Raw genomic sequence first — 27,619 nt, forward strand, 5'->3', positions numbered from 1 at the left:
CACCCAGTATAGTGGGCTCGACTATACTTTAAACATACATCAGACACCTTGTTGGACAGTCAACCATGCAGAATGATAAAATGTCCTATAGGAGTTCCCCACCATGCAGCTATACTGCCCAGCATCCTCTAAAGTCACATTCTTTATTTGTAGGACCTCCATTTCCTTGTCTGTGGTGTTAGGCCCAGTGGACTAGAAGAGAACAAAAAGAACAGATCCATGATAGAGATTTTAGAGAGAGGGAGAAAAGGGCTGAGCAGGACCCTACTGAAGAACATGTTGGCATACAACATTATTTTCAGATGACATGTGTTGATCACTCACTGCCATCCAAAAATATGCCCTGGGTTGAAAAATGCTTAAACGGAAGAGAAAGTAGCCTAAAACACTGTCCAGACTTTCTACACAGTTCTACGGTTTATCTAAGCTTATTAAGGTATACAGAGACAGGTGTATCTCTGTATGGATTCTGTATGGAGAACTAACTCTGTACAGTGCTACCAGTAGCCAAGACTTAAAATGTTGTCTTGCTTAAAATGGTGGTAACACAACAGGGCCTCTGCATTGTTTAGTGGGTGACAGTTAACATGTCATAGACCTACCTTTAGCACCCGAACAAATGGCAAACCATCACATCCAAAACGACTCCCATGGTTTTCAATATGCTTCAGCCACTGGATATGGGGTTGGGGGTTACTGAAGACCTTACACACAAACTCCACATCACTACCCACCACTACAGTGCGATCTGCTGGCAGTTTTGGCATTGAACTGGGGAAACAGGAAGTGTTGGGTTTTGGGGCTATCAAGGTTCACACACACAAACACACACACACACACACACACACACAAACACACACACACACACACACACACACACACACACACACACACACACACAGTCAGGTGAATCAGGTTCTTATCCTCATCTCACCATGCTGTTCAGCTCTCACACATTGTAGGCCTTTTGCTCTACATAATGGTGCATGTTTACATAAAAAAATGTTTTCCATCCTTCTTCATTCTTCTACATTAGTTCATTGCAGTTATAAATTATTGTATCCATAGCTTCCAGCAGGCTGCACATCCAGTGGCAACATTTGTGAACGGACTGTAAACAGTGGCATTGCCAATCCGCAGATTTAGTTGTCTGCACTCCTCTAATGTCATTTGTGGTGCTAACTGAATAGTATCATTCAGTCCCAAGCAGGCTTGGAATTTCACCATTCTGGGGGCAAGGCCACTTGGCCTTCAGTTGGGCATATTTGGTGGGGGGCACAAAGGCCACATGTCAGGGCCCCAAGGCCAAAGTTAACTATACAGTAGTAGGCTATAAAAATGATCAAAGTTGTATTTAGCCTATTCACTGCAGTATACCTGCATCACTGTATGAAACATTACAAAAACATGAAACATGACATATTACATAGAACTGTAAATCATCTGATAGCCTAGATGCATGCTTAGCATTTTGTGATCATTAAGGCTACTTTCACAAACTCTTAGTCAGCTGTCCTCTGATTTACCAATATCTAGGCGATATTTGTAACATTTATTTTGTATTTGGCCCGTTACGAAAGCATGTGAAACAATGTAAAAGCCCAAATTTGGAGACATCCATGTATGTCGAACTTTACTGCAAATTCAAAACTGGATTACTCTGGAACGGCTAACTGTACAGGGGACTGCTTTACACCTTTGTGTTCGGTAAGGTCTCCTGTTTATTCTGATATATGGTTTGTCATGTGTTAAAAGAAGGGTTCGTAAAGTATTACACCGAGATGAATGGGTAGGGAGATCATGGAACGCAAAACCTTCAGTAGAATGTATGATTAAATTGAATTATTATTTACTTTTCTCGCGAACCGTTCAACACAGCAATTATCGGCTACCATCGTTTAAAAGGTGAGAAAAAGCTCTTTCATGTGATAGCCTACTTGTGATGTCTGTGTGATGAATAGGCTACTTCGCGAGTAGTTCAACTGAAAAAGGGTGAATTTGGACGCACTTTCTTTCTTGCGCTGTCACTTTCTCCACTGCGTAAAAGACTAAATTAATTTGCGCTGTGAATGCTAAGATTATTTTGACAGGCCACAGGCTAAATAAAAATCGCTATTAGTAGGACGTAAAGCAGAATATTGAAAGAAGGGGGCACCAAGGCCACCGTGGCCTGTAAACCTCTGATTTTCAAAGGGGCCTCACGGCCAATGCAAGGGGCTACGACGGCCATGGCCGTCGTGGCCGCCGTGAAATTCCTACCCTGGTCCCAAGCATATGTGACGAGTCACAGAACTGACCAATGAAAGGACACAGAAGCGATTACATCAACGTTTTTTGGTATATCCAGTTTTTAATTTTTTTTCCCGAAGTGTTTACAACTTAGTGTTAACTAATAATTGTTGCAAACTGGTACTATGAACAAAATATTAGTGCATTCCTGGATCTACATCCTTATGCATGCTTCCTGCCAGGACTTTTACGGGCTTTTCCCAAATCACGGAAGTAACGTCGACGCAGCGGTATAGTAGCAGATAGTAGCATCCATCAGGCAAGTCTTATTTAAATAAACTCCTGGTGTATTTACAAACTTTTCAATGTCACATTTTATGAGTAAAGAACATACTGTAGAAGTTTTGTACCACTCAGGGCATTATTAGTGGGGTAATTTATGAGATAAAAGTTGGTACCATTAGGATTCTGACAGTGCTACTCGACCAGGGTTCGACCAAGGGAAAACAGGTTCAGGGTGTTTGGCTTGGGGTCATGGTGCAAAGGACCCTAGAGTGAAACTACTCCGAACCATCGCTTTAAGTTTACAGGCTGGTTTTAAGTTTCAACATTTTAGTAGCCTGTTTTAATAAATGCAGCCTTGTTTGCCATGTTTTTGTCATGCATTGGAAATGTAAGGTTACGGTAACAATATAAAGTTATTTGGAATATTGATAAGGTTATTGCCCCGGGACACTTTGAATGGTGACTTTGAAACTTATTCTTTAACACTCCACCGGTGTGAGTAATTATTAGCAGGGTAAATAATTACAGGTTAATACTGAGCTTTTAAGCTACTGTGATAAGGTATTTGGGGGCACACTGAAGGCCTCTTTTCTTTTGTGATTATTAGTATACATATATGTTGTTGTTTTGTTTATTACTTTCTATTTTCATTTTTCATTCAACCAGAGGGTGAAGTGCAAATAAATTCGCTACTTAACCAGTTAATATCCTAGTCTGTTTGGTTTGAGTGAAAGGGTGGGAATTTATAAGGTAGATGCACATTCACCCAATACTGACACGGCCACATAGCTATAGATATATCTAGCCTGCCCCCTGAATAGAGTAATCAGTAAATGCTAAATTGTTGCTCCTTAATGGGTACAGTTTTGCCCGTTACACATAGTTGGAAGGAATCAACCTCAGAGGATATTAAAATGAGTACAAATTGCGATAAGGAAATAATATAATATGCCAATGTTATAAAACAGAGAGATGATGCAGGGTAATAACTCTAGGCTATACAGAAATAGACATGAAAAAAGCAAAACATATGACATTTAAGGCCAAACAAAAGTAAAGCTGGCTTTTGACACTGTACAAATAGTTTCTGAAAGTTACCCCTTTTCACGCAGTAACCACAGTCTGGATTACACCTGGCAATTTACAGATGGAACATTTTCAATGCAAAAATATGTAGCTGCTGTGCCTGAAGCTGTACATTATCCGGAATACCCATTCTATCATTGCATTCCGGAATACCCATTCTATCACTGTATCACATAGTGTACATTTTCCTACCTTTATAGACAGTCAACCATGCAGAATGGTAAGAAATCCCAAAAGAGTTCCCCGCCAAGCAGGTATACTTCCCAGCATCCTCAAAAGTCACTTTCTTTATTAGCAGGACCTCCATTTCCTTGTCTGTGGTGTTAACGTCAGCAGTCTAGAGTTAGAAAAAAGGAAAAGGAAAAGTTAGTAAGGACACCAGCAATGAGCAGGTTCATGTATAAAGTGAACTGCCGATCAGGGCAGGGTAAGCTGAAGAGAGAGAGAACACAATGTTTTCACCCTGCCTAGACTACAGTACCTCTCTGGATGAGATGGGCCACAGGGAATTGTATGCAGAAGACCTAGGAACCTGACCATCTGCAGCTCAGCAGACACCCATATGTGCGATTATAACCTCACATACTGTATAACCATCCCTAACGATTACAGGTACAGAGAGGTTATAATAAGACCTTTTTCTGAAGGGAGTGCATTGCCTGACTTTGTGTCCCTTCGTAGCCCTGTCCCTTGTTTACAAAGATTTCTCTGGATTCTCTGAATATTTTAATGATATTATATTCACAATTTCACATTGAGGAGCATTGTTCTTATATTTGTCCACACCACAGTTTCTTTACTTACATGTATGAGATTTTCTAGGAGGCTCTTTTATATACCCAATTGTGGTGCCAGTTAACCTGATTAGTTGTATGATACTCCTTTTGTTGTCTTTATCATTAAACTACTTATACGCCTTTGTTGTCCACATCCCTACTTTTTAAACACATGTTGTTGGCATCAAATTTAAAATCAGCTTATATTTCCCATGAAATTGTCACATTTGTCACTTCCAACATCTAATATGTTGATGTAACTGTTTGTAAATGCAAGTTTAAGAGCTTAGTAGATTATCACATTAGGTTTTTAATTACATTTTACACAATGTCACAACTTTTTTGGAATGGACCTAAAAATGAAGTTTGTCCATTTAGTCCATTCAACATAAAAAGGACCCAAAAGCTGCCATCTGGCGTCTACTGGGGTTGTATACAGACATGCAAATAGCTCATTGTGGTTCCAATCCAGATGAGTATTCTTGGATTGTTGTAAATGCTCTGAAAAATAAAGTTGTTTCTCTTTCCTATCTTCCATTTTATTATGATACAAATAATTAAAATACAATTGTAGAACCACCAGCTTTGTTCTCCACTGGCAGCCAGCTTTCCTGTAGTAATTCTTCAAGTTAGTGATATCATACCTTTAGCACCCGAACATATGGTAATCCATCAGGTCCATAATGACTCCCGTTGATTTCAATATGCTTCAACCACTGGATGTGAGGCTGGGGGTTACTGAAGACCTTACAAACAAACTTCACATCACTACCCACCACCGCAGTGCGATTTGCTGGAAGACCTGCCTGTAGGATGGGCCTGTGAGGACAGCTTGCTGTACACGCACACACACACGCACGTGCACACACACACACACACACACACACACACACACACACACAACACACAACACACAACACACAACACACACACACACACAGTCTTTTAAAAAGACTCAAAAGCATATCAAAGGTGTATCACAGCTATAAGAACTGCAATTTGTCTGGTTTGAGTTTAGCCTAACAGGTGCAAATCAACTAAACACGTGCAAATAGATGATGAACACCTCTGAACAGGTGGCAAAAGGGTGTGACAATGACAGCTCCTGTTTAAAGAAATCTGGCTTGAAATGTAAGTATTTTAGTCTAGAAATCTAGACGCGCCCCTAGCGGCAGCAAATTACATTTGCTGCCAGGGCTAGTCTAGCAACTCTCCGTTGGCTTGTGAGCTCCAGAAATCGAAACTTAATCAGGACATTGAAATCGTGTATAGAGTCGTTTGGTGGGCTTAACATAATGATTGATGGCAGAGTTGCAACGGTTTGGCTTGAATTCCCTGCTACTTGAAAACAAATATCCTATTGCGTCCTATTGCGTGCAGAGGGAATTTGAAAGACAACTGATTATCCCGACCCTCGGACTGAGCACTGCGAACGGTGAGTACCCAGACCCTACATTTTAATGTGGGTCTGGCTCGCCAGGCTATAAGTATTTGGGTTTATCCTAACATTTTAATGGCACTTAAAAGTGATGAACACCTCTCCTTTACTGTCTGTACGTATGTAGTTCGCCACCTATTCAGAGGTGTTCATCACTTTTAAGTGCCCCCCGGTAACGGCTCCTACACACAGCTGTGTGCATCGCGTTGCTTCCCATTCACTTTACATGGGCTCACGTCATCCATTGCCGAACTGAATTGTGGGTCCGTCGCGTCGCGTTTCTCCCGTCGCTCAGCTGTTGCTGCACCGACAGACGGCACCGGCCAATCAAGCCAATCTACAGACGGCACCAACCAATCACATTACGGTTTTACTTCAAGTCATTTGCATAGCTACCGTCGGGAACACCCACCTGCATGCGTTGACGGAACGCAACTGTGTGTAGGAGCCGTAACACTTCTGTTGTGTTGTGATTTTCGTAGCACGTTTCTGAATTGCGTGTTGTGAATTGGCAGCTCGTTTGTGAAATGTAAATGTTTTCTGAATTTGCAGCGGGTTTTCTAAATGATGTGCACGTGTTGTCAAATGAAGACGAAGATGTTTTCTTAAGTTGTTTGTGTTTTGTCTATTTGCACATGTTTTGTCTATTTGCACGTGTTTTGTTGATTTGCATCTGTTGTCATAAATTGCACGTCATCTTCACCTGTCGGCCACGTATAATACACCTTCATGGCCCAACTCATAACAGATACCAAACGAATTAGGCTACTTATCCAGTCCAGTCTCTGTGAGGATAATTGCCGCCATTTTGTTGAAACGACTGCAAGTCAAAGCAGCAGCCCCTGGGTCAGTTGGAACTGTTAAATATGTTGACTGAAGTCCAGAGGCTAAAAGCTGCTTTCAAGGGGAAAAAACCCTCTCCTTCATTCTGATGCCATTGCCTGATAAATACAAGCCTTGGTAATGAAGCAGAAAACAAAATGTTCAGACTCCGATCTGCTTTTGCTTTTCTTTGATTGTGGAGATCGCGGCGCCTTCAGAGTGGGCAAATTAAGCCTGCTCTCAAAACCAATCAGTGGAGACGAGGTTCTGGAGTGATGTCGTGCCCTCAGAAATATCTTGCAAGGCTTTACGGGCCAATGGGGGGTGATTTTGAATGGGTTATTCAAATGTGACTCAGTCACAGGCTGGTGTGGGTGAATCTAGTTCTTGGCCTCATATCACCTGCCTGTTGATCGCTCACACACTGCCGACTTTGCATGGGTGTGTTAGAACAGTCTGACTATTGTTCTACTTGACGCTGCATGTTGACACAAATCATTTTAAACACATTTTCTATCCCTCTCTATTCTATTCAGTACATTGCTATAATACGTCAGCAAGTCTTATTGTTTCCTCAGGTTACCATAAAGCTAACCAACATGGTACTGACGTATGACATCCAGCTGGTAGGTATGGTTGATGCTGCCATACTGGTTCTCCACCACACAAGTGTAGTTCCCCTTGTCTGAGGGCACTACAGACTCCATGATGATGGTCCACATGTGCTCTTGCACCTAAGGAAAACAGAGCCAGATGTTGTGAATGAGATGTGGTGAAATACTGTACATATTCAACAAGATGAGAACTAAGAACAGATGAATATTATATTATGAATCATTCACTGAAGATATATAGGCTACATATACATTCACAAGAGATCAGACTCCATGATGAGGGTACAGTACTGCTGTCACACCTAGAGCAGAGAAAATAACTCAAGTCATTAGATTGTAGGTTATTTGTGGAGGGTTCTTTATTTGGAAACTGAAATCTGCATTTTTCTCTCGAGTTAAACTTGTGCATGTCTGTTCCAATGCTATGAAGGCATATTTGTGTTGTGTTGTGGCTATGTTGTAAGAATGTCAAATTAATATAACGAGGCTTTTGGCGAAAAAGAAGAAGCAGAAAGATGAACAACAATGCGCATATACTGCACCACTTGGAGTTTACGAGATGGAAACAAAAGGGAAAGGCGTTTAAGATGTCCATTTAAAGGATAATTGTGGTATTTAGCACTTTGAGTCCCTTTTCTGGATAGTTTTAGATGAACAAGAGTGGTGGACACAGAAATGCTGACGATGGGTCCTGTCTCGACTTTTTGACTCGTTTAGAAACTGCTTCAGAGTGGCTGGCTACAGGCATGCACAAACATGTCCTTAAAACACAGTTTTGAAAACTAATGTTAAGGGTTGTGTTAAGGACATGTTTGTACATGCCTGTAGCCAGCCACTCTGAAGCAGTCAAAGGTGATTCAAAATGCGAAATTTGGTTCCAAAATGTTGCGAGATGGGCATTGGAAGCAGATGCATCATTGCAAGGGGAGCAGGCAGATATTTGAGTTTGCGTTAACAGAGTAGACCTATCCACTTTCTGGAAACACTGAATTGGAAGCCTACATCAACGGCTACTGAATATCCCAGTTTCTAAAACAGTTGGTCTATAAACCTTTAGAAAAATGTCTTTAATTCAGACTGCAAATAATTTTGCGACCCCTCCAATATGTTTGCCAACCCCCCTGGGGGTACCGACCCCCAGTTTAAGAACCACTGGTTTATGGTACCACAGCCACTTCAGATTTCAAAAGTGGAAATTGGAGGCACACAACTGCACTGCTTACAGTGTTTTCTCTCATTAATTACATTACCTCATGTCAATAGAGCAATATCACATCGTTATGATTTCCTTGCTGAACACCTTAATGAGATAGAGGCAGGGGTGGAGAACGGGGTGGAACGCATTTCATACCAACAATATAGCGCAATGATATTGTTAAATAATGGTGAGTTAATTTTTCGTGTGTAGGCAACCAACAAATTGCAGCCTGCCTCTCCTTCAGGAACATGTGTTCAACAAATCAAAATATAATATCACCCGCTGGCCACGCCTTCACTAACACCCTGTTGTCCCTTCCCGACGTTAGGTTCTCGTGGGTCTCCTGTCTGGTTTGAGTGCACATGCATCTGTTCACGCATGCAGATGAAGTCGCTGTGTTTACAGTTGCTGTTCTAGCCAGGGCACGTAGATGTTGGAGGGAAGTTAAAGTCGAAGGTGAAGTAATGTTAAAATTTCACAATTTAAACACGTCAAATGCAGGGCGGTATATGGAACTTATTGCTTTAGGCTATCATCATCATAACTATACCACCTGTGTGTGCAAAACAGTTTTGGCTACAGCACAAACATTTTCATCCATAGATAAAAATAAGCAAATCTAACCTCTGAATTTCTTTTCAAAGTGCACCAGATTGATGTATTTAAATGTTAAAATATACACAATTTTCAGGGACTTGTGCCCCAGTGCAGTTCTAGGTCTAGTGACACCCCTGGTACAAATCAATATGGGGGGCTATTTTGACTGACAGGGGTGACCAAGAAACTAGCAATTCTTGTCAAAAAAAAGTATTGCTACACCACGATACTCAATATATTGTCCAACGGTGAGTCATTTTTCCCCATTGCACCGACACTGGATTTCAGGGTTCCCCCACCTGCCAAATCCCACTTTAACCACTGCATAGAGGAACATATGTGTGTTGGTCACCAGCATTGCTACTTGCAGATACAGTTTACCTTAAATCCTCCCATGCGCTGATCCATTTTAAACTCCTTGCCATTCTTAAACCACTTCATTGTTGGGGTGGGATTGCCACTGGCCTGGCAGCGAAACTTGACCGTGTTGCCCTTAGGGATGACATGAAGTTTCTTCATCCTCGGTTGAGTCCACTGTGGGGACATCGCTAAAATCATGAGCGATGGAATGATGATTACTCACTTATAAAGATTACTCACTCAACACTGAGACAGAAAATTCCTTCTTCATTTTCTCGGGCATAGTCTAGTGTGGGACCATTGCTAAAAACAGGTAACCTAGAAATCTAGACGCACCCTAGCGGCAGCAAATTACATTTGCTGCCAGGGCTAGTCTAGCAACTCTCCGTTGGCTTGTGACCTCGAAAAATTAAACTTCTATCAGGCCAATCAAATCATCTATAGAGTCGTTAGGTGGGCTTAACATAATGATTGATGACAGAGTTGCAACGGTTTGGCTTGAATTCCCTGCTACTTGAAAACAAATAAGATGGATGTTGCTGTAGCGAACAGTGTGACACGAGTTGAGCCTTTATTAAGTTGGCAAAAGTTTGAACTAGCCAACTAGCTCCGCTGGTGGGAAACGCATGGGACTCATAGAGCTGTCCTATTACGTGCAGAGGGAATTTGAAAGACAACCGATTATCCCGCCCCTCAGACTGAGCACTGCGAACGGTGAGTGCCCAGACCCTACATTTTAATGTGGGTCTGGCTCGTCAGGCTAAAAAACAGGAGGCAGTGGCTAAAGATTACTTGTGTAATGAAAGTAACGACTATGCCATCTTAAAGCAATCAAATTAAGTTTCTGTTTTTTTCTGTTTTTTTTTGTTTTGTTACTGTGATCCTACAAAATTGGAGGAGTCACCAACCAACCTTTCAGATTAAATATGAAAGCAGATGGGACAAAGGCTCTAAGAAGGCCACTCTTATCACGTGCATGACTGATTAAACCTATGCTAAAGTTGTCTAAAAAGAGGAATAACAAATCATATTTTGGACATTGATCTTAATGCCTTAATTAACAACATGAAGAAAACCTTTATGGACACCACTTTTCTTTGTTAATGAATAATGTATCATAAATAAATAAATGTTCTTCCTTTAAATAAAGGGGGCATGAGTCTCCATTCTAAAGGCATATCTGTTCAACATGCACTTAGTTCATTAAGCGCTTCTTATGCCTTATGGTTTGTATAGGATTGCTTATTTAATTGCTTATTAGGCTGTTGATTGACATAGTAGTTTATTATTGATATTCTCCTTAATGTAGTTTTGCCATGCTATTGTTATGATATTATTGATTGAATGGACATTATTGTTTATTGTTGCTATTTTCCTTCATTTTCATTGTTTATTTAATTAGAAATTTAATTATGCCACAAGCTTTTGGCCACGTTATTCAAATTTGACTATACAATACTCTAGATAGTGTATTATAGTCTGTGCTCTGTTTTTATGGAAGTTGCATCAATCCACATTGTTCTATTAAATGTAGTTTCATAATTAAATGGCCTTCCAATAGGTTGAATTGGAGCTTTGCTACCAACGTTATCAAGTGGTTTCAGTTTCTCTCACGTATTGAATGAACGCTCATACCACCATTTAATTGTATGCCTCTATGTTTGATGACACCAAATTAGCAAGTATTTCCTACTTTTTGCAGAAACGTTTGTTTTCTTTTTCTGTCGGTCTGCGGTTTCTTGATCAATTGCGCAGCAAATTATCAGATGAAGCCCCGGGAATAATTTCGCTCCGCGGCTCCGGACCAGTGTCCACGTTACGGCCGGTGCTGGTCCGCGCGGCCCATAGTTTGAGAAACGCTGGACTTTGAAAGGCGACAGGAGTTGAGGACTTTGCAAATGAGCCTAACATCAGCATGTTCAAAGCAAGTAGGCTACAGGCACTTTGCGTGTCTTAACACATAGGTTACCTCACTTTATCAGTTGGCTTGAACGCTAAAAAAATATGCGTCGTGACTTATTGACCATGCATATGCAAGGATTTTTGAAAAGGCCCAGCCTTCTGAAACACCTCTCCAATGGATCGATCCCAGATGGATGAGTGGAGCTAGCCGGAATGAAATTCATCTGGAGAGAGTCAGGTTAGGGATATGCCACTTTTATTCAGATTTTGACACACTGGCAACCCCCAGAATTTGCTCTGCAGGTTAAATGGATGTCAATGGGTTCCTTTTCAGACTGACCTACAGAGCATATTTAAATTTGCTAACAGGATCTGGGTGAGTGAGAAAGAGCTGGTTTATCAACTTTTGTGAAAACTGGTCCTATCAGTGGTTCTCAAACTTTTTCCATCATTCCCCGCTTTGGAGGTGCGGAATTTTCAAGCCCCACCTGACCCCATCACCCCAGAAAAAGGGTAACGCTAAAATATTATTTTCACATTTTGATTCCATGTTACATTTCCTGTCTCAGTCGCCTCAGTGTAGCTGTTTTGTTTTCAATGTGTGATCTTCCTTGTCAAAAAAGAAAGGCATTAATATAGGAACATTGTGGTGCCCCACCCGTCATGCCATCATTCCCCACTAGAGGGGTCCCGTCCCACACTTTGAGAACCATTGGCCGATGCTATCAGACAGCATATACTTTATCTTGGAGTGGTACCATTGTAAAGTGAATATATTGCATCAGTGCTGTTGATAAAAGTAAGGGGACACCCATGTGTGACTCTTTCAATGGAATCTTCATAATGATTTTACTCATATGAATGGAGGATGGAAAAAGCAGGGTAAAATAGGGTAAAAGAGTAAAGTGTAAAAGGCTAAAATAGACTGTCAGTAAGATGGTAAACATACCCTCTGACAGAGTCCAAAGAGCCGCCAGAGTCCAGAACAGCAACAGCAGCAGCAGTGGTGGTGGCATGCTCCCCGTCATCCTCATCCTGCCGTGGGCTTCACAGCTGGGGAACGCTCTGGATGGAGAGATCCACAATGCCCAAAATCAGTAGTGATATATGTTCTTACCGTAACTTTCACGAGTTGAGTCGTACCTCTCCCGCGTCGGTAGGTGCACTCAAACGCTCTGTCGCGCGGCGCGAATGTGTTAGCATGTTGGTATGCTAGCGGGCTCTACCGTAGCGTAGAGAGAGGCACATAGCAGTATTCAAACACCTCCACGTTTTACCTACTTAAATACAGTTGCACGAGTAGTTGATGAAAAATGTTAGGGCACACAACATGAAACGTGACGATTTTCCAAGCGAATAAACATGAGAACTACAATGTGTGGCGCAATAGCACTTGGGAGTACTTCGACCTAGCGTGGTAATATTATTAACACCTAATTGTAGATCCTATCCACCACAGAGTTTAGAATCCATGCTGGATCGACCCTCAGCCTCTCCCTCCCCTCTGAGCGAGAGAGGCACACACACTAGAGATGCGCTGATGGGCTATTATTTCAACCATAACTGCATAGCAAAACTTATCATCTATCAGCCATCCATCAGCACCAAAGTTGTTGACCAATTTTCAAAACTGCACCTGCCCACCATCCGCTGGTTGTTTTAATGTAGCCTATATGGGTGATGCAGCGCTGCTGACGTGAGGCTAGAAAGCCCTTGCCTGTTCTAGAAAGACTGATCTAATGCAGCAAATAAGGCAAAAGTCGTACATTGGCTAGGACTATCCCCAGAATATCAGCAGCAAACTCAGTCTCTGTGCAAAACAGTCTCCAAATAAAACGCACATCGGCCTGTTGCCTATTCTGCCTGTGACAAAATATATCGTCCAAAATGCTTGATTGCATTGCATTCTCCACATTTTTAGCTACATTTTCATGTACCACATCAGCATTTTTGTTCAGTGAATCTTTTGTAAATTGCTTTACAATTACCGTCGGGCCTATAGGCCTGCCTGGCATGCCTCAGCTTCGGTCACGTTGTAATAAAAAACGCAATTTGCCACATAATTTCAGCATGCTCCTGGCCTATAATTAATGCCTATTGTACTTTACTTTGAAATCCTTGATAAAATAACAAGTCATTCACATTATAGGCTACTTTACACAATGTTATGTCAGGTTGACTGACGAGCCTGTTCTGAAGACTCCCATTCATTTTGACTGCACGAGCGCGTCTTTTTCAGACAGACATCGCAATTCATTTTATAGCAGGCCATCGGACAAATATGACGCCTCGATATTAAAGAAACTCCGACTCCATTCATTCTGAAAGTTCACAACAATGCAACGTGCATGTTCACATTTTTATTAAACAACCGCCAAACTTGCTTGCTTGCCTTAGGGGAGCGCGGGGCACAAAGTAACACTTTTTGGTTATGGCTAAATAATTCTAAAATCATTTGAGTTTCACTAGTTATACTTTTTAACAAGCAACATACATATCTCTGTTACACATATGCACTGGAAGTTTGTTTGTAGGAGCTACTGTTCTTTTACAATTCCACCGAGAGTGGCGATAGGTGAAATGTTACAACCTGCCCCATATGCGGGGTTAGTTGTAACACTCATCCCAACGGCTGTTTTTAATTAAATGAATTCAATAAATGTATCTGAATGTGTATGATCGAATAGGATCTGACTATTTATGATACATAAGTCATGAACTAACAACAGACGTGTGTCGAAAATTGACTTTATTTTCTATACGGAGAAATAACATGAGAAATATGCGCCAATGGAAGCAAAGAGTCTTACCAAGGTCAATCCTGCCAAGAAAAGCCCTCAAACCTGAAAACACATGAGGCAAAATGCAAAACATCACAACAACTAACTAAACTAACACTAATACGCGCATATTTTTGTATTGCAACATCATTGTACAGTATGAGTGGCTTAGTTGTAACAGCGCGTTACAACTAACCCCGCTGGGTCACGTTTGTTATAAGATAAGCTAGCTCCTGCTATGAGTTGGCTACATGTTTCAAAACGGTGTTCATTTTTAGCCTACAAGACGGTTATTAAGATGATACACTCTAAAAAACATTGGGTTAAAAACAACCCAATTTCAACCCATCCACTGGGTAAATAGTGGTCGAGCCCAGCACTGAGTTATATTAGCCCCGAAAATTGGGTTGTTCGGTCAACCCAATGAGTTGGGTTGATAGTCTAACCCAAACATTGGGTTATCGTAACAAAACTGTTAGGTTAAACCTACATAATTGTTGGGTAGGCTATCTTATACAACCCAGGATTTATATTATTTTTACTGTCATCTCTGGGTTATGCTGACCTAATTTATGGGTTATTCTAAGTATCTTATTTTTCTCCTTAATAGACCTTTATCTCGACACAATAGAACGTCGGAAGTACCAGTGAAGCAGTGTGCCGCCCTTTCCGGTAGAGTCAAACTAACTAACAAACTAAGGGACACCAGGCAACGTTTTCGTGTTAATTACTCATCTTCGTAAGTCGGTATGGTTAAATGACTCGTTACAGGGCGAATGAAGACTCTCTCGCCCGCCCCTACTGCCTGTAGGAAGAATATCCCGCTTGCAAGTTCAGTGTATTGTACCCGCCGACCGAAGCAGGATCAGTTTACAGCACAGAGGCAGGCTAACGAAACGCTAGAGATTGTTGCAAACGTGTGTATAATGGCAGAGCCGGCGAAGAAGCAGCGAAAACCCTTGACGGAAATGCAAAGAAAAGGAAAAGAGCTTCAGACCGAGCGAGAGGGAGTTTCGTAGAGAAAAAGCATCAGGCTTGCCTGGTGTCCCTTTAATTATGGCGAGTGTTCACCTGTGGTCTACCTCACTGAAAAGTTTGCCGAAATTTGGGCAAGAAGACGTCGTGCGACTTGTGAATGAACATTCACAAGTGAAAACGTCAAAGTTGAATAAAGGCTATAAGTTGTTTTTTGAACAATACATCATCAATTATAAAGGTAAGTGAGTTTCATCAGCTGACGTTAATGTCAATGTTAATTAGCATGCTAGCTTAACTTAACGCATTACGTTAACTAAGTTGTCGATACATTCAGTATTTTAACAGTTTGTCTGTGATGTACTTTGGCTGTAGTTAAGAAGCATTAGAATAACGTTAAGTCAAGACTTATTATGTTCAATAAACTGTGATAATCTTCCCCTTCACTACAGTGTCAGATTTAGTCAATGAGGAGGTGGTAGTACAAGCGAACTGCTACCGGTCTATGAGAAAGAGCGAGGAACCGCATACACTTCAGGTTACAGTGTTTAGGAAGTTAAGGCTTGAGTCCGAAATCATACCCTGGTCACTATTAACTACATCAACAAGCTTTGCTATAACGTTACTCTCTGGGCTACATCATTTGACCAGTGGTCTTCATGGGCATTGGGCACTGATGGATTTTAGTAGATTTCTAATGTCCCAGACAACTATGCATTTTCAAAATATCACATAGGCTAAAGAGTAGCCTAGTAGTGACTAGGATGTGGTCTCGGACCTACATAAGTTCAAGTTCATTTGTTTATCTGTTGTTGCAGATGTTTTCAGTTTTTGTGTTCAGTAAATGCTGAAATCTTCTGTCAGTGGTGTAAATGTCTGGCTTCAAGAAGTAAACATGCTGTATCTGTTATAACCATTAACATATTCATAATTAGCACAACTTTTTGGCCAGGTTAATTTATGTCTAGGTTTAATGTAGACTTAGCTAAATAACACCTCATGGGTATAAGAAATACATAGAAGGACGTTTTCTTTTTTAAAGCTGGACTTTTCTACCTCTGCTTATTTTGTAAACTTCCTCTAAAGTGCTTGTCCTCCTTTTATAGGTGGCACTACATGCTGTTGGGACACCGGTGGTATTGAGAGGCTTCTCCTGTTCATGTGTTGCTGGCCAGGCTTTATGTAACCATGTGGTTGCACTGCTTTTTCAAACTGCCCATTACAGCACCATGGGGTTCAAAACTGTGCCACCACCACTTTCATGCACTAGTATGCTTCAGACCTGGCACAGACCCAGAACACAGGTATTATGACTGCAACAGGTTTTGCTGCCTTCTGAAAATGTATACTTACATTGTGACTTGCATATGTTTTTGTCATCACTTTTAAACTTACAACTGTATATTATTTGTGTAAAAATCAATGTGATCTAGGGGATTTGTCCAGAGCCTACCGATGAACTTGTGGTGCGAAAGCCAAAGCCAAGGGCACCAGGACGAAGCAGTGTGAAATCTACACTTTATCCAGCTTACCCAGGTATGCGTTAGTACAGTGATCCTCACTATTTTTTTCACGAGCCACATATGACAGCCAATACATTTTCATTTAAGACCAGATTTACTTTAATACTGGGATGAGCGGAAGCTGGCATGCATGTCCTTGACTTTCTTCATGCTGTATTTTTAGTATTAGTAGTAGCAGGTTTGACAATACCCCCTTTAGGAAGCACCATTAAGGCTTAATAACTTCCTTTCACCTTCATTACTGTATTTGGGTGAAGGGGGAAGTATAATTCAGATGTTTGCGTTTTTGTAGTGCAGTATCGTATGTATATTAAGCACATTTGAAAAAAATAATTGACTGTTACCACATACAGTGGGTCCCATTTAGAAGTGGCCACTTCATTCGCGCTTTACGTGATCTATGCAGCTGCGTGAAATGTATTACAACTTATCACCACAAGGTGGCAGTTTAAGTCCGCTGTAGCATTTGTAAACGGGGCAGTGGATTGCATTCAAAGGCATTGCAGTGGCAGTGAGATACTGTAAGCAGAACGAAACTAAAGATCACCTCGTTGAAGTCATACAGTAGACTAGGCTAAATCCGAGCCTAGTTTTGTTTTCTCAAGTTGGGGCCAGAGATGATGGCCTTTGGCAAACAGTTTATGCCTACTCAAAATGAGTAAAACCAAATTTGGCGAAATCTCGCCAAAGCTACCATGCGAGCCACCAATTATAGCCTGACGAGCCGCGCAATGAGTAACACTGCATTAGTGGAATTGTTAGTGATTATCACCATAGCTGTGGTTCAGTTTCACTACCAATTATTCAAGTTGAAAGACATCAAATTGTTACAGATAATAGCAAAGTACCATATGTCCTACACAGTGACTAGTCAGTAATGACGTTTCTCTGATATGTGTGCTTTTAGGACCCCTTCCTGATCCAGCAGTCCTGTCAATTGGAGAACAGTTACGAGAGATCCAACCACAGCCGGGAATTTGTAAGATCTTATGTGGCCTCTCCTGCATGACATTTGTGGACTCTAAATTTGGGCCAGTCCCTAAAGGTTCAGTTCTATCTTATCAGTGCCCACCAGTACAAACAAATGAAGTGATTAAGCATCCCGATGCTCCTTTATTTCCACAACTTCCATTGATTAGCTCTAAATTAGAACGCCATCTGCAATTTGTTCCCACTTATGAACAGTTTTATCATCTAGAGAGTTTAGAGGTCACTCGTGAATTGGCATGTGTCATTGAGGAGAAAACAAGGGGGCAGTCACAAAGTCCTCTGTGGAAGGAAGTTCGGCAGCCCCGCTTAACGGCAAGCAGATTTGGGGAAGCATGCAGTGTGAAAGGGGAGGCATCCAGTCAGGCTTTAGCAATCAGGATTCTGAGGGGGGTACGGCAAACACTGCACATGAAGAGGGGCATTGACCTTGAGCCAGAGGTGTTGTTACAGTACAGTGACCAATGCAATGTTAATGTGTATTCCTCTGGTTTTGTTTTACACACTGATGCGCCATATCTTGGTGCCAGCCCTGATGCCAAGGTGTATGACCCAGCAGCAAATCCCCCTTTTGGGCTAGCTGAAGTCAAATGCCCAAATGTTGACAGTGTCACAGATGTTGCACATCTTAGATTCATTGGTGGTCAGGCTAAACTGAGAAGAAATCACAAATACTTCTGGCAAGTCCAGGGTCAGCTAGCCATAACTGGCTTGTCATGGTGCGATTTCATTACATCCACAAAAACTGACCTCACAGTGGAGCGAATTTGGCTTGATGAGACACTGATCATGGAGATGAAGAATAAACTTGACCTGTTGTTTTTCAACACATACATGGAAACCTATCTGAAAATGAAAGCCACATAGAGTTCCCCCCCCCTCCCTCCCCACCCACTCACCCCCTCCCTAGACATAGGCACATCAAGACACTCCGCTGTTTAAAGTATTTATTATATCTGTTTTATTTTTTATTATAAGGGACATGTTCACCATGAACATGCTGGTGGTTTCCCAACTCCCACCCCCAAACAGGGGAACATGTTATTATATCTAAAAATACACAATATTATATCATTTCAATTTTACAATAATATAGTATAATAATATAGTATAGAATTATTATATAGTATAATAATAATTTACAATAGTATGATATTCACAATGTTAAAATGTACAATATTCTATAATAATAATACTATTTACAATATTGTATTCTAATATAAGTGTCATATAGTATACATATTCATATGGTAATATGCATTATTAATAATTAATATAGAGAATTATACTAGTATAATAAGATTTAATCTATTCTATGTCTATAATTGTATGTAATAACACATATAACATTTAATTGTATTTATATTTAATTGTATGTATAAATTGTATTATATTCTGTGTTTTTATAAAATGTAATGCATAAACTATAAAATAAACACATGTGTAAAATATATTCTCTGGGCATTCATCATTCTTAACTATAAGGCTAAGGCTTTTCACACTGGTACATCACCTTTCACATCCAGAGGGCCTCGGAAGTTGGACAGTAAGCAGCAGATTGTCCACAGCTGATTGACAGAACCTGAAAGGGTCAGAGGGATGGCGGTGTCCCAGATGTGATATTCCTTTACTCGCCTGATAGCCCTCTCAACCAGGATTCTGAGCCGAGCAATGCTTTGTGTTTTCTCAGTGTCGTCTTTGCTGAAGCAGGTACCTCTTTTGAATGGTGGAATAATAAGACTCGCTCCGACATCAGACAGCATCTGATCAATGACAAAGCCTTTATCAGCCATGCATGCGTCTCCAGGTTCCAGCTGCTTGAGGATTCCAGATTGTCTGGTTATTTCTCGGTCAGATATTGATCCTGTATAAAGCTTTGAAATGAATGTGATAACACCACACGGGGCAACACCAATGAGACCTTTGAAAGTGGTGTGGTTCTTGTAGGAGGAAAATGTCTCAGACTGCAGTGTAAGTGATGATGGTGATTCACATCTGATCTCTGTACAGTCCAGAATGACTCTGACATTTGCACAGTACTGTCTGAACTTTGCTGGCATTGTAGCTTGTACTTGTTCTCTTGACATCCAGGTTGGTAAAGACCCCAAGACAAGGTATAAGTAGTTGGTCCAAGTGATGAGAACCCTGCTGACTGTTGTAGTGCTGATGCCAAACATGTCAGCTAACACCTTCTCTTTCAGACCGACTGCAACACGACAGCAGAACAAAAACAGCTCATCCATCAGAGCCAGTTTTCGGTTTGGACTTGGTTTTTCTAATGTGGTGACATCACTAGCCCTTTGTGCTCTACTCCAGTACACCAATCTGGATGCTGAAGGGGCAACTGACTCCCAAAACAGCAAAAACACTCTCTCTGATGAAAAGCGAGTATAGAAGCGAAACTCGTAGTCAGTCGCACAGTACCTGTTGATGTGTAGTGTGTGCAGTGTAGGCCTACAGGATAGGTCACTCAGCTGACTCTCCAACTGTTGTACCTTAGCCTCCAGCTCCCTTATAGTGTTAGCCGCAGCAGCAGCATCCAGTTGAACAGCGTTGTCAGAAGTGTGACCCATGGGGAGTTCCTCCATAAGGGTAGTGCTAGGTCGGCGGACTTCTTCCTCAGCAGAACTTTCGCTAACGTTAGACGCACCCTCGGCCTCAAGACGTGCACTGAGCCGGTCGAAAACGGACTGCCGAGACACCCGATCTAACCCCCAGTTATTCCAAGCAAATCTCTGTGGTGTGGCACCAGGTTTCAGGCGTTTTCTGCCGCACTTGGATACAGGGATAAGCTCACTATCAAAATGTAAGCTGCAGACGTAAGTGCTTCCACGAAGTATGTTAAACGATGGGCCCTCGTCCCTTCTTATTAACCTCACCCATGTTTTCCGGAGGGTTTCGTCTTTTGGGAAATCATGAAAACTGAGGTAAGGTTGTCGTTGTTTTGAGGTAGAGCAGCCAGGTACACTACAATAACACCGGCGACAGGAGGCGGCCATGTTGCGTCTGATCACCTGATGTAAACAGGAAGCGACGGTACACTGCTACATTGATTCGAACGTTCGAAACCCGGAACTGTGACATAGGCGTATCCAATCACTATTAATTGATAATAATTCAAATAAATGTTTGCAAATCATTAATGTTACAATATAATGTTTTAAAATCCATCCAATGGGCAACAATAGCCATGCAATGAAATAAAACAGTTCAACATTTATTTATTTGGCAGTTTATTTTTTGAACAGATAGCTAGAAAAAGCTTGTGATACTTCCATGAAGGCAGGCAGATTCCACCGTCCGTTTTGGGGATCACCCCTGTGAATCAAAGAAAAAAAAAGAGTGTATTAATCACTGTTATTTACAGAACTTTATCTCAAGATTTTCATGAACCATTATCATTAAATGATGTTGACAAAAATTAAAAATCCACCAGGAGACAAAATATTAGCGCAACACACTCGGAAACCATGACCACCTATGCAGTTATAATAACTTGTAGCTTCTAGTTCTAGATGCTAACGTTACCGGGTAACGTTATCTAAATGACTGTCTGATAGTGCTACTACAACCAGAGCCCGTCTTCTCTGCTACAACCAAAAACACCCAGTAACGTTAAGTTACATGGCTATAATATGAAGCTACCCTGAATGAATTAATAAGATGTTGTTTGCCATTATTATTACCGTATGTGTGGCTTGTGAAGAGACTAACATTACTTCAACTGTGTTGGCTAATATTAGCTGACAAACGTTAGCTGCAACCATAGTCTAGGCTACAACCACCACAAAGCATATTTAATTAGCATTGATGCTAGCTATATGGTCTGCTAATGTCAACCAGCTTGGTATGCTCATTTTAGTTCGTTGTAAAAGTTCGTTTTGTTTCTGTCAGCAGTTCATACCCAGTGAACAAAGAACTATGTTTTCATGAGTCTGTCTTTGTGTATATTTAACATGAACAGTAATTGTAAGTTAATGTTAGCTAACGTTAGTTAGCATTAATGACACAATTGTTAACCTGTTTTGAGGCTGAACGAAATTGGCAGGCAGAATATCCATTCATATCATGAAGGGTAGCTTCTACATCTCTGGGTGGACTTTTAAAATCAGTCTGGATAAAACATTTTAAAAAAAGTTAAAGATACATACCTTACGAAATCGCCTGATTTCCATTGCATGCTGACAGCTGGTGGACTGGACGGTTGAAAGAATAACGATGTTTTTTCGAACTCTCAAATAACTATGCAGCTGTGTTAAAGTCACCCAGGTGCTGGGTATTGTACTCCACGTCAGGTGGGAGAGAGGAGGGGCGCTGTCCTAAACTATCAACCCAACAAGCTGGGTTACAGAAAATAACCCAACATGAGTAAAAACAACCCCACAAAATGCCCTGACAGCCTCAACCCAACGTTTGGGTTGAGAAAATAACCCAGTATTTTTTAGAGTGTAGAAGATTGGAGTCAGTGAGCTGCACCCACAACTCAGTAATGGAAAGACAAGTACCACCTAGACATTAAAGTTGATGTCTTCAAAAGGCGTTTTGCTGCAGATCTACGTGGAAACACGTCCATACTGACTGAAAATTTGTGGAACACCGTCTCATAGTAATGTGATTAACTGACCAATAGCATGCCTCGATCAACCCCCTTCAAATAGGGAAAAAGTCCGTGTTACATTTAACCCCGCGTTACTTTGTGCCCCGCGCTCCCCTACACATCTAAGTTTTCCGACTATTTTTCTTACCTTCTTTTTCCGCTGTGGATGTTAGTGAGTTTGTAGAAGTTTTAGCTCTTACGTTCTGAACATCTCGCACTGCCATCGCCCGATGTCATTTCTGAGTCATATCACTCTCTGTCTCTCTTTTAAATGCCTATTCCCTGAATGGTAGGCTACAATTATGTGTTTTATATATAGGCTAATATCTAAACAAAATAACCCAGGCAGTCTCATCTAGGATATAACACAGGTTGATGTTGGTTCTATTTAGGGAGGTGAACATCTGTAGATGACTCAGAAATGACATCGGAAGACAAGGAGTGAATATGGCAAGAGGCAAGCCGAAGTGACAAGGGCCCGACGGTAATTGTAAAGCAATTTACAAAAGATTCACTGAACAAAAATGCTGATGTGGTAGGCCTACATGAAAATTTTGCTAAAAATGTGGAGAATGCAATGGGGCAATTCCATGCAGAGGTCATCCTTACCATGGAAAAAAAAAGTTGTGCATACGCAAATAGAACTGTTGTTAAAATCTTCATTTAGGTCTATATTTTATTGTTTGTAACTGATCTGATTGAATTTGATGGAGAATGACACTCTTTTTACATCATTAATATGGTGTGCAACCATACAGAAACAACTTTTTTTTTAATATTATACATATTTCAAAAGTGGATAAATGGACCCAATGTTCAAACAAATTGTGTCATTTGACAAATTCCAGATTGATAAGGGAATGGTAGAGCAATTATGCTCAGCTTGCCTTTAAGAGCACAACTCCTTACATTTGTAAGGCTTTTGTTTTTAAGCAGCAAGTTCCATCCATGTCACATCCATAACGTTTTATAGGAAAAGTTTATGCTACACATACAGTGTTGATGCGACAATGTCCATAGTGTCTGTGCAAAGCTGATTTATATCAATGTAAAGTGTGATGACCAAATTGTGCCCCTTTCTTACTTTTAAAACCATTAATGGTGCGTTATGGATGTGACGTTATGGATGTTAATGTGAATTTACAAGACTGGGGACTTTATTATACCTCAAAGCCGATAAAACGTCTGTTCTGGTGGCATGTCAGTTTCAACCGCATTTCAACTTAGTGTTTACAACTGACATTTCAAAGATTATTAGGTTGATCAAAACCACAGGGAGGCCTTGCCTAACCATTAGCAAAACAAACATAATATTAAAATACCTCCAGTGATTAGCCTAGCCATAGCCTATTTTCAAGTGGCCTAATAACGAAAATCTGAGCGATTATCTTCCTGTAACTGTCATATTAATGTTGTACAGTAACTGGATTATCGTGTTAGCTGGTGAAGATGGCTGACTTTGCAGCTGGAGTTAACATAGCAACCTCCTTCTGTTGCAGATCTGTTCAGCCTGCCGTTCACGTCTGCTTAACACAGTTTAATTTTAAATGTGACACGATATGACAGCATTTGAAGTGTCAGGTCCTCTGTAGTTAATACCCACGGAGTAAGGGCAGCAATAAACTAGATGTACCGCATAGCGGTACAAAATATGACCGCCTCTCAGTCCTGCATATTCTCTTCGCAAAAATAAATCACGTTTGTCAATTTGTCTCCATCTCCTACTCCTGCAACTCATGTGCATGTAAATGAGTGTGTGCATATGTGAGTTTGCTTTTGTTTATAAGAGTGTGTGTGTGTGTGTCTGTGTGTGTGCGTATGCGTGCCTGTGTTTGTGTGTTTATGTGTGTGTGTGTGTGCGTATGTGTTTGCATGCCCACATGCGTATGCGTGCCTGTGTGTGTGTGTTTATGTGTCTGCATTCATGTGGGTGGGTGTTTGCATGTGTGTGTGTGTGTGTGTGTGTGTGTGCTGGCCTGTCTGTATGTTTTTATGTGTGTGTGTGTGTGTCACGCGGGTCTATCGGCTTGGTTTACCCGTGACCAGGCAAACAATTTAATCAACAGCAGGGAATGTGGTGGGCAGGCGAAGGATACCAAGACAAGGATTTAATATTATTTTGTTCAATTTATTAATCAGTTATGTTCTAGGCAGAAGATATTAAAACATCACAAGTGGATTATAATCCCATTCATGTCAGGATGGCAGTCACAAATTCCTAAAACAGTCTTCAAGTAAAACAATCAAGAGTCAAAACCGCGTCTAGCCACTAGGAGCGCTGTACTCCTTCCGGCCACCGCACCAGCACAGTGAAGCGTAGAGCAAACGATCCCGTTTCCCAAACAGCTGACGGTCAGGTTGACCCATAGATATATACACTAGATGTCGCCTTCTGCTTCTCAGCATGCGTCAACACCGCCGCCATCTTTGTACAGGGATCTGAATCGCTAAACTAGTTCTCCTGTATTGTCAGCGTTACCTATTTAGCGACGTTTGGCCATCCCCAGCGATAGAAAACCTTTTTAGCGATTAGCGACAAATTTGGGAACTTCTCACAATGATGGCAGATCGGCTTCTTTGTTGTTGAAACGTAAGAAAATCACCTTTCTCATGCCTTTGTCATTTATGAATTCAGCTACATCTCGTTTGCCCATGGCACTGACCCATGATTATAAAAGTAACGACTGGCGTAGCCTATGTAGTAGCAGAGGTAAATGTTCTACAGATCTACAGCAACTTCTGGTGAGATTACAACTTACATGAGTAAACGAGACGAGGGGTATGTGGCCTCAACCAGAGCCTGTCTACGAAGAGCCTGTTTACTTTCATTGTATCGATCCTGGTTGCAGTTTACTCATTGTTCCTCTAGGGGCCGCCGCTAGCTAGTGCAGAATGAATGGGAGTCTATGGGGCTAGACGGGTAAAATGTATCTTTATTATCGTCTTAAGCTTAGTTTTCTGTAGACTCAACCATAAATACATGCCTGTCAGTTGGAACAACCCAAAAAATTAGATAATTGCTTGAGATTTTGACGATTTATGGTGATAATATTTTCGCTAGATCTTTGCCCAGATTGACGCTAATGCATTATAGAGGAGTGGATCACTGAAGCAAGATGGCGTCTCGATTGACGCATTCGTTCCAATGAACAGCAGTAGTCAAGGCGACATCTAGTGTATATATCTATGAGGTTGACCCATAGACAGTAAAAGAAATGGACGAACAGACTCCGTCGTTTTCAATGGGAGGGCACTGAGTCAAATAGAACGATTTTTCAGTTGGTCCCCCCAGTACTGCGCAGACTCACACTTAACTTCGTGACGTTAGCCATCGAACTGAATCTTGTAACTCATATGATAGATACACAGAAATTCTTCTTACACTTCCTTCGCCTTCAAAGTCATCAAAGTTAAACATTTATTTATGTATTATTATTAATATCATCCTCACCAAGTCGAGTTAATGTTGAAGCTACCCTACATGATCATCTTCAAAAACAGTCATGCTAAAACAAAACAAAGTTTTAGCCTTGAAGCTAATCTTTTTTCCACTTTTCCGACCTACGGTCAATCCATCGAAAACCTCTGAAATGATTAGTGCCCTTTTTTTAAAAATTAGGTTTACTTTTTTATTATTATTAGGTTCCCTCTGTGTAATGCTTTACCTTAACATACGGTCGTGTATGCTAGGTTTTGCTTATGAGTTACCGTCATAGGCAAGGTGGACTGAGCTTCTTATCCAAACAATACGGTTATCTCCCTACGGCGCGAAAGAGAGATTACGTCAAAGCTAGCTTCCCTCCAACCGAACAAGCTAACCGTTCTTCTTACGGGTAACCAACGTTACGGACGAGCTAGTGGAGTCTGTTTAGCCTTTGTAGTGTTTATGTGGATTACACAGAAGCTACAATATCGGCACATGATATATGTTATATGAAGTTATGGTATTTCAAAAAAATCTTACAATGAATGGACTTCTATGGGAGTTAGCAGAGAGGTGGTCCCTCCAGCCTACGTCGATTCTTCTACTTCCGGGAATTCGCCTGCCCCCTTGGGTTGACCACGGCAGAGAATGTCTAATAAGGGACCACGGCTAGCAGTTACAAGCTAGCGGCCAAAGTTCAAACACCCACAACTAGCATAGCGTGGCAGCACCAGACACAGCGGCAGGAGTAGTAGAAAGAGCAGAGCAACAGCAAGCAGGAGTTCCGTCCCCCAACGGAGTAGGCAAGCAGGCGGCCAGTAGAGCAAGCAGGAGTTCCGTCCCCCAACGGAGTAGCAGGGTTCCTACACATTCTGCATTTCAAAATTCCATACTTTTTCCATACTCAAATTTCCAAACTTCTCGGTAGATTTTTCTGACCATATTCGACATTGCGGCCACTTCTGGTTTGGGATAACTCGGTGAAAACAAAGGTATGGACAACTGAAGTGAATTAAAAAATGACACTTAATTCATCCATTTAGCTGGGTCATTTTTAGTTGTATCATAGTTGTATCTTGACGATGGGGACTGACAGTTAAGCTATACAACAGTTGGAATGGTTCATTATGACCTGAGTGAAGTGATTAGTACTGCAAATGCAATAGTCTGGAAACACAAATATTTCTCCATACCCTTGTTTCTTTTTTCCATACTTATCCAGACCTGGAAATTACTAAAATCAAATTCCATACTTTTCCAGGTTTTCCATAATGCGTAGGAACCCTGGAGTAGGCAAGCAAGCGGCCAGCAGAGCAGGCGGCAAGCGGAACAGCAGGGTAGCCTACCGTCCTTCCGTATGGTTCGTCCTCCGTCGGTAGAGGTCCCAGCCGCCTAAACCGGGCACAGACATAGTCTGAGGCCCGGAGATGTGACGAACGCTCGACTCTCTAGTACAGCAGCCGGATATTCCGATCGCGGCCTCTCATCCAGGATCAACGTGAAGGGAACGATGCTATCACCCTGGAGTTTCTCTGCCGCTGTTGGTGCTGGGTGACTCTCCAACTATGGTACTTTTCGGACCACAGCTGGAGAATCACCCTGCTACACCCATCAACTCGATGCTGTCGCGTTCTTTTTTTCGGAGCATCCCTGGTCAGGGGATAAAGTAGGAAAGCACCCTCCCCCAACACACCTGTCCCAAATCTCATTTAACCAGCCACCCGCCAGGATTGGTGGAAAGTTATGGGTCCATTATCCCTCATTATCAGTCAACATTGAGCACCAGGGAAGGGTAATACACAGCACACAAGAACACACATGTGAATTGACACAGCACACAAATAAAAGCACAGCAAAATAATTCCTAAACAACCAAAATATTCACACACGTGACATGTGCTTGCCTGTCTGTATGGGTGCGACTGTGCGTGCGTGTGTGTGTGTGTGTGTGCGCATGTGCGTGTGTGTGCACGTGCGCGTGCATGTACTTTATGTGTGCAAATCACAAATGAGTGGGTATGGGTTA

The 27,619-nt window shown here is 41.5% G+C and overlaps 1 protein-coding gene and 1 long non-coding RNA gene across 3 annotated transcripts; one reads left to right on the plus strand and one right to left on the minus strand.

Moving 5' to 3' along the window:
- On the minus strand, window positions 1-27,215 carry LOC143105541 (fibroblast growth factor receptor 1-A-like). 2 transcript variants are annotated; one of them, XM_076269530.1, is made up of 8 exons: window positions 26,940-27,215; window positions 12,257-12,372; window positions 9,427-9,593; window positions 7,247-7,370; window positions 5,021-5,211; window positions 3,793-3,937; window positions 603-802; window positions 1-192 (listed from the first exon to the last, which is right to left on the minus strand). In XM_076269530.1, exons 1-8 carry the CDS (start codon window positions 27,002-27,004, stop codon window positions 40-42), a joined length of 1,161 nt encoding a protein of 386 aa, XP_076125645.1. In that variant the 5' UTR covers window positions 27,005-27,215; the 3' UTR covers window positions 1-39. The 2 variants fall into 2 exon arrangements, with proteins under 2 accessions (XP_076125645.1, XP_076125646.1); XM_076269531.1 differs by lacking the exon at window positions 26,940-27,215 and having other exon boundaries at window positions 9,427-9,579; window positions 12,257-12,342.
- On the plus strand, window positions 14,730-17,994 carry LOC143106067 (uncharacterized). The gene is made up of 3 exons (XR_012983615.1): window positions 14,730-16,366; window positions 16,496-16,598; window positions 17,493-17,994. It is a non-coding gene; the product is annotated as an uncharacterized LOC143106067 (long non-coding RNA).
- Window positions 27,216-27,619: the final 404 nt, after the last annotated feature.

This window comes from Alosa pseudoharengus, unplaced genomic scaffold (genome assembly GCF_046254945.1).
Source record: "Alosa pseudoharengus isolate Yale_2024_CS ecotype anadromous, Long Island Sound unplaced genomic scaffold, YU_APseudo_1.1 YU_APseudo_1.1_scf_6, whole genome shotgun sequence".
Classification (NCBI taxonomy): Eukaryota; Metazoa; Chordata; class Actinopteri; order Clupeiformes; family Clupeidae; genus Alosa; species Alosa pseudoharengus.